Here is an 8172-nt window from a genome sequence, read left to right on the forward strand (position 1 = left end):
CCGACAAAGGTAGAAGTAACACAAATCTTTAGCAATAAACATAGCTATTTAGAAGGCAGTTTGACCCCATGACCAATTAGCAAACCAACAGCAGTAACTTTCCCTTTAGGGTCTGTGAGTTCCCCAGTCATGGATTTTGGCCAATTTCTAGTATATGACATTAAATTCCTCATGTGGGGCAGACTTCATATCAAATCAGAAAATGAATGATTACCCTCCTACCGGTTATATCACTCTTATGCCAATGGGTACATCTTGCCATGTAGGTCAGTGTTCTAGCATGTAAAGATCAGCAGTCAGAGATACCTATGATTTCTTTTCTCTCTCAGCAGGTTGTGTAACACCTTTTGGAACTATTTAAGCTATTCAGAGGGAGAATTCACCATCTACAGTTGAAGTTGGCTTCTCTATGTCTTACATGCAAAGTGAGTAGTGTCTTCAGTAATAACATTATACCACCTAGCTATGATGAGCAAACAAGAGCAATTGCAACAATATGTTCCATTTTGGGTGCCTCGGCAGGCAAAGAGGTGTTATATTTGTTCACGCTACATTACTTAACTGTGTAAAGGTGTGTTACTTTTGTGTACGCTGCATTTGTTTAATGATGCAAGGATATGTGATTAATTATATAAAGATGAGTTGCATCTGTTTTACCTGGACAGCCGAAGGCACCTGATTGGTCTAATAAAAAGCTGAATGGCAAACAATTAAGCAGATAGTCTGGTCTGATAGGCAGAGAATAGATAAGAGGAGAAATCTAGGCTCAGGGACAGAGAAGAAGAAGGAAAGAATGGGGGAGAAGGGGAGGGACACGCGCAAGGCCAGAAGCCACTCAGCTGCCACCCAGACCCAAGAAACAGTGAAAGTATGATATACACAAAGAAGAAAGGTTCAAAAAAACCCATGGTAAAAGGTAGATAAAGAGAGGCAGACTTATTAAAGTTAAAAGACCTAGCCAAAAACAAGCCTAAGCTAGGTTGAGGATTCACAGCTATTAAGGTTCTGTGTCATAACTTGGGAACTGGTTGGTGCCCACCCCCAAAAAAAAGCCTTGTACACCTCCTCATTCCTGACCAACAGTCTAAATAAGTATCTAATGGTTTGATTTTTGATGCCCCTAACCACCAGGATGAGATTCTTTTTACTCTGATAGGATCCCATGTTGGGGATTGGGTTAGTGACAGATAGTATGAAATTAGTGCCTATAGAATGTTTTATGGTCAATTATAAGCAACAAAAAATATACAGATGGAATAAAAATTGAGTCAGACTTGTCTGAATGGCATTTTTATATTTTCACTCTATCGGTCCTGTGTGTGGTGTTGAAATGATGAAAATCTAGGACCCTGTAGAGCAACAGAGAATTTCTCTTTCGCTTAGGTGGGCTTAACCCAGGAAGTGTATGAAAGTCAACAAGCACAGAAAGGTGAGTTGCAGAAATAAGTTTCATTACAGGATTACAGATGGGAGCTGCAAAGACAGAAGGTAGAGCTGCAGAAGAGCAGAAATGGGACCCAGGGTATGGAGTTAATAAGGGTTTACTGAAAAGAAGAACTTGGGGTCTTAGTGGGTGATCAACTGTTACATTTATGCAGAGGCTGATTTTTGTGACCATATTGTCTAAAAACAACTCTATTTTCAATAAAGAATTTTAAAGTTTATTATTTCTGTAAAATAATTTATGTAGAACAGATATCTCTCATAAATCCTAGAATAAGAAAATTTCTGCCTCAGTTTCCAAAACTAACATTTAAAAACACATACCCAAACCATTGCAACAAAAAAATTCAACATGAACATTTTAATTAGTTACTATTTTAGTTAGGTGTGAATGAGATAAATGTGTGAACAATCAACTTATCTTTGATCTTGCTTTCAGATTTTATACTACGCATTTTTAGTGAAACTTTTTTCCATGGAAAATAAAGAACAAAAAATAGCAGCTCCTGAATATTGATATAGGTCAAAAAATTATCCTAAAGCAATCACACACACACACACACATACACACACACGAAGGCAGAGAGAGAGAGAGAGAGAGAGAGAGAGAGAGAGAGAGAGAGAGAGAGAGAGAAAGAAAGAGAGAGAGAGAATATTAGGTCTGTGTCTTAATTTCTTTTGTGGTAATTATGATTAAATACTCTAACAAAATCATCTTAGGAGAGAAAAGATTTTTTTGAGTCCATATTTTCAGGTAACAACCCATCATTTTTGGTAAACCACAGTGACAGCTACTTGAAACAGCTGTTATATTTTATTCATAGTCAAAAGGCAGAGGGCAATGAATCCTTATCCTTAGAACTCTCTCTCCTTTCAGTCAGTCCAAGACCCAGCCAATGAAACGATGTCACCCCTTTAGAGTGCTGGTCCACCCATTTAGATTAACCCAGTGAAGAAAATCACACACAGGCATGTCCACAGGCCAATAGAATATGTACAAGGAGGGCACTGGAGTCCCTTCCCAGGTGACATCAGGTCCTACCAAGTTGACAATTGAAAATAATCATGAAAGAAAGATGACAGGAGCAATTCTAATGTATAAAAAGTTTTTAAAAAAAACACATGGTTTCATAACAAAAATTATTAGAATGTTAAATGAAAATAGAAAGAGAATATGTATAATAATAATGACAGAAAGATCAAATATGTTATGTACCAGGGCTGGCTACATATCTGTAATGGCATTCAACAGTGATTGTCTCTACTCTGTATGACTATGTTTTTACATTGCTTCACATGTACTGGGCTATGTATTTAGCTAATAAAATTTTTAGAACCATTCAGGTATTTGTGTCAACCAAGATTCTTCAGCATCTAGTCCTACAGTTTGCTCCTTTGGACAAAATGATATTCAAGGCCAAGTAGTACATATATGGTATTTACATAGGGGCATTTATTATTTGTTAATTATTCTCTCCTGGGAAGACTTGAGCAAATGTCTATTCCTACAAGATATGGCACTGGGGAGAGACCAATGAAAAGTATCCATCTAAATCTGGCTTGGATGAAGAGTGTTTCCATTGGGATTAATTACAGCATTTTGGATGACTCAAACGGCGCTGAAAAGTCACCCTCATAGGGACAAATCATGAGACCATGTCAGAACCTCCTTGCCCAGTAACCCCCACCAGAGACTCACTCCTTGTCAAAAACTCTCACTAGTTTTATATACTCTGGGAGGGATCTTTTAAATTTTGTAACTTTCTACACTGATGAATGTTGAGCGAGGCTACTTGTTCATTTCCAGGACACTCAGACTCTCAAAAAAATTAGTCCTAATTGCAATACTGTTTGGCCATAGCTTAAGTGTATTTCTGGCTAACGCTTATATCTTAAATTAACCTGTATCTATTAATCTTTATGATAGCTATCGATAATAAATGACAACCAATACTCCCTTTTCTTCATTCTTTCTTACCACATTCCCTGACAAAATTCTAGTTGATGATTAAGCATCCCCATGCATTTTTTCTATGTAATTCATGTCTTGTGTAGCTACGTTTTTCAGGATAGGCATCTCTGCCTCAGGTCCATGTCTTAATGTCCATAGTAAAGGTCATGAAACAATTGCCAGAATTTGATTGCATTCCTATCCCTTATATACTTTCACTAACTACAATAGACTATAGTTCACCCCATTTGGTGCTATCCCTGTACTTATGAAGTGGTCCCCATGCGGCTACCATGTTCTTCATAGAGCAAGATAGTATGGGACTTCCCCTGAAAATACAATGCACTCTTGGATGCATCATTCTTTGTTGCATTGCATATCACCCATCACAAAGAGTATCTCATTGCCACAACAGCAATGAGGCACAGCATTTCATAACATATGGGGAACTGTAGACATATACAGACTGCCCCAATGAATACTTTGCTCTCAGATGGATCAGTCTCAATCATGTTTTGTCATCTAACTCAGGAGCCAGAGAACTGGTCCTTGAAATTTAACCTTGGGTCAAAATGTTGGTCCCTCTTTGGGTACCAAATGTGTTTTGTGACTTCTCCTGTGAAGACATGAAAAAAATGTTTACTTATCCTATTGATTCCACCAAAATCTAGCTTGTTAGACCAATTAATTTATTTGAAGGATATTTATAGAATAGGTACCACAAAGGTAGCTAAATCACCTTAAATCCACCCTAATCTTATTGGCAACTCATAAAAGTTACAACTATGCAGCTTTCTGATTAATGTGTGGCCAGCTCTACTAAAGGGAGTCTTATTTCCACAGCAGTTTTTACTGTTTTATGTCTTTGGAATTCTGAACTTCCAAAGCCTATTATGTTTCCTGAACTTTCTGGGTCATTAAGTTTCATTTAACTTATAGAGTCCTATGAACTACTATCCTTCCCACAAGAAGATATCTTTAAATTAAATGAAAATATCTATAGAGTATCTTTCTAATATAATACTTTATATTAAAGGGGGAATGGGAAAATAAAGTTTAACAAAATACTATTGCCACATATTTATGTGAAGAAATGTTTCACATAAACTGTTTTATCTAAGAAAGATAGCTCCTAGAATATAAATGTGGCCACTTGGGCCACAATAAGTTTTCATCCAAAATGTATGTCATGTTCATGCTTTCATTTAGCCACTATCACAGAACCTTTGAACTTATAATAAAAAAGAGTATAATATACACATATGAAATAATTTTAACAATTACATAAGGATAAATTTTTCTATTTGCTACCCAATCAATTGAAATTTTATTATAAAGCGAGAAGTTGTATATTTTCATATATTCAGTACACACAAAATGATGTTCTATGCATCTGAACTAGAATTATTACTCTAGGAAACTTATAAAATTATATGTGTGGTCATATACAGCTTAGAATAAAATTTTGTTCACAAAATAAAGCTTTCATAAATATCACTGAGAACATTTCCCACCTAATATTTTTTGTACAGCATCTTTGACATCTCTGTTTCTTAGACTATATATTAGAGGGTTCAGCATAGGGATTATAAGTGTGTAGAACACAGCTACAATCTTGCTTTGCTTTGGGGAGGAGATGGACCCAGGCTGGGCATACATGAAGAACACACTTCCAAAGAATAAACTCACTGCTACTATATGAGAGCCACAGGTGGAGAAAGTCTTACTCCTTCCTTGGGTTGAGGGGATCTTCAGGACAGTAGAAAGAATGTACCCATAGGAAACCAGAATGATGGTTGTGGTGGAGATGATGATGAGAGCAGAGAGAATAAACAGTACAATCTCATTCACAAAAGTATCAACACAGGAGATCTTAATCAAAGCTGGGACATCACAGAAAAAGTGGTCCAGCCTGTTTTCTCCACAGAAATGCAAGCTGAAGGTGAAACCTGTCTGTACCATGGAGTTGATACATCCACAAATGTAGGAGCCAGTTACCAACTGAATACATACCTTTTGGGACATGTGCACAGGATAAAGGAGAGGAGAGCAAATGGCTGAGAATCGATCAAATGCCATGACAGCGAGAAGGAAGCCTTCAGTTGTAACAAACAAAGCAAAGAAGAAGAATTGGGTGGCACAACCATTGTAGGAAATTTTCTTTTCACTTGTCAAGAAGTTGGCTAAGGTTTTGGGAGCAATGACTGTGGAATAGCAGAGATCCAAATAAGACAAGTTTCTAAGGAAGAAATACATAGGTGTTTGGAGTCTGGAGTCCATCTTAATAATCATTATCATGCTGACATTCCCTACCACAGCGACCATGTAGATCATCAAGAACACTAAGAATAAAAAAACTTGAAACTTTGGAGGGGTTCTAAATCCCAAGAGAATGAACTCTGTTACCTCTGAGTAATTCCTCTTCTGCTCACCCTTCATAGCTAATATGAAGATAAAACTAGAAAATGGCAAAAATAAAAAAAGATAAGTGAGGAGTCAGAATTTTAGTAAAAACTCCTGCTGATTCAGCATGGGAGCACACTTACCTTGTTCATTTTACTTTATAAAACATCATGGACATAAACAATCTGTTGTCTTATTAAAGTCTTCCCATTGAGTTGTTTAATCCAGTGAAGATTTTTCATTATACTTACCTGTAATAAATGCAAATTGGACCACTAAATTCTATTGGGAAAACAGAGATTCCAGGAAAATGTCTGGAATCAGGAAGTTTTGTTTTGAATTTTCCCATAGATTCTATCACCTGTTTCCTGCCATTAAGTTTTGTGACTATAAAAGGTTGATATTTATTGTATACATCATAATCTTTCTAGAATATACACTATATGAAGTATTATAATGTAAATATATTTGAATAAATTTTGAGCACAAATTAAAATGCTATTTGGCTTGGTTAGTTTCATCAACAAAATAAAAAGTAACATATACCATTACACATATATGTGTGTATATATACATATATATGTATATAAATATATACAGTTTTATAGGATAGAGGGAGTCTCTCCAGTTTAGATAATTTTATTTTTACACAATAACTTCATGCCATTAGTTCCTTTGTTGTTCAGCCATAAGATGGTTTAAATGCTTGAAAGCAAAACTTAACTGCCAAAGACACTCACCATTTTGCTTATATTCGTTAAAAGCAATGCAATAAGATTCTTGCTTTGCACCCCATCTCTCCCTCCCTCCTTCTTCTGTTTCTTATTTTCTTTCTTTATTAATTTACTCTTTTTCTATGTTATCCTTCATTCTTTTTTTCAAATTATCCTTCCTCCTTTCAATTTTTACTCTCCTTTTAGAAAAAGCCCTAATATACCCTTGTAAAATGAAAAGACAACACAAAACAATTTAAATATCGTTATTTAAATAGTAAAAGTAAGAATTTAGTCAAGCCCCAGTTATCTTTATTTAAACATACACTGTCACAATTGCAGCATATTCTTAAGTAAAATACAGCGTAGACATAGAGAAGAGTTTTTTCCAACTCTATGATTTAGAAAATTAAAATATTAACAATAGATTTAAGTGACTTGGGGTCACTAGAGTGAAAAACATTCTTGTCTACTACTCAACAATTTATCATAGAGTATAAAAGAATTTGTGTAATCAATAGTTCAATCACATGCTATGAAGTTGACTTTTAAATCGCATAATCATTTAACGTACAACATGTGTATTTATGTTCAAAAATGTCTCACAATTGCTCCTGTTGGTACTGGAATCACACTATGAAATTTTCATATGCAAGCACGTTTTGAATCTTTGGTGTATATGTACTAGCTGACCCTGCTGAATACAAAGGTTAAAACTATATAACTGGTCAATGTTCACAGTAGAGAAGTGATAAAAATCACCTCCAGCAATGACTATTAATTTAAAAACTAAGTTTCCTTTAAATCCATAGTTTACATTAACAAGTTCCTGATTTTAGCAGAATTTTCAAAACATGGGATAGAATTGAAAGTTAAGTCAGGGTACAGATATGAGAATTTTTTTTATTATTTTAGGAACCACTAAGTATGCTTAAGAATACACCAAAACGTGAATATAAACCAAATGTTCATTACCCAGAAGCTATTCCACAGCACTGATTGTTATTCATCAATGTTCAGTTCCCCGTTCAGATTTGCTGGCTTTAGCAAACAGCAGCAACATTTTTAGATGATATCCTAACGTCACGTTGGATGAACTTACAACTGTCTTGTACTATTTCACCAGTTCAGTGGCAAGTAGGCCTGGAATGAATCCAGAAAGAGATTTCCCCATGAGGATGGAAACCAAGGATCTGGGCAGGCAGTGCCTCCATATAATACTCCAAGGAGATCAACAGGCTCTATCATCAGTAAACTACTTTGTGCCAGGATGCAGAAAAAGAGAAACAAAGGAAAAGAAATAGAATGAAGGAAACAAGGAGAGAAGAGAGAAAATTATTAATTGATGAACTCATTAAACCTTTGGAAAATTAAAAGCATTCCCTGGAGGACATGATAACTGATTTTCTACACAGAAGAAACTAATAAAACAGATACAATGTGACAAAAAAACACACTTGGTTCATTTCTTATAGTCCTGATTATAGCAGCAGGCTGCTTGTTTGTCCCAGCCACCCAGAACCGAAATTCACACAGAAACTATATTAATTAAATTACTGCTTGGCCCATTAGCTCTAGCTTCTTGTTGGCTAGCTCTTACATCTTATTTTAACCCATCTCCATTAATCTGTGTATCTCCACATGGCTGTGGCTTACCGGGTA

The 8172-nt window shown here is 35.6% G+C and overlaps 1 protein-coding gene across 1 annotated transcript; it reads right to left on the minus strand.

The window, feature by feature from the left end:
• Positions 1-4888: 4888 nt before the first annotated feature.
• Positions 4889-5833, minus strand: LOC121464090 (olfactory receptor 12-like). The gene has a single exon (XM_041676708.1). The coding sequence runs from the start codon at positions 5831-5833 to the stop codon at positions 4889-4891; it is 945 nt and encodes a 314-aa protein (XP_041532642.1).
• Between the last annotated feature and the right edge of the window lie 2339 nt (positions 5834-8172).

This window comes from Microtus oregoni, unplaced genomic scaffold (genome assembly GCF_018167655.1).
Source record: "Microtus oregoni isolate MIOR12 unplaced genomic scaffold, Mior012 000001F_ref0000356, whole genome shotgun sequence".
Lineage (NCBI taxonomy): Eukaryota > Metazoa > Chordata > Mammalia > Rodentia > Cricetidae > Microtus > Microtus oregoni.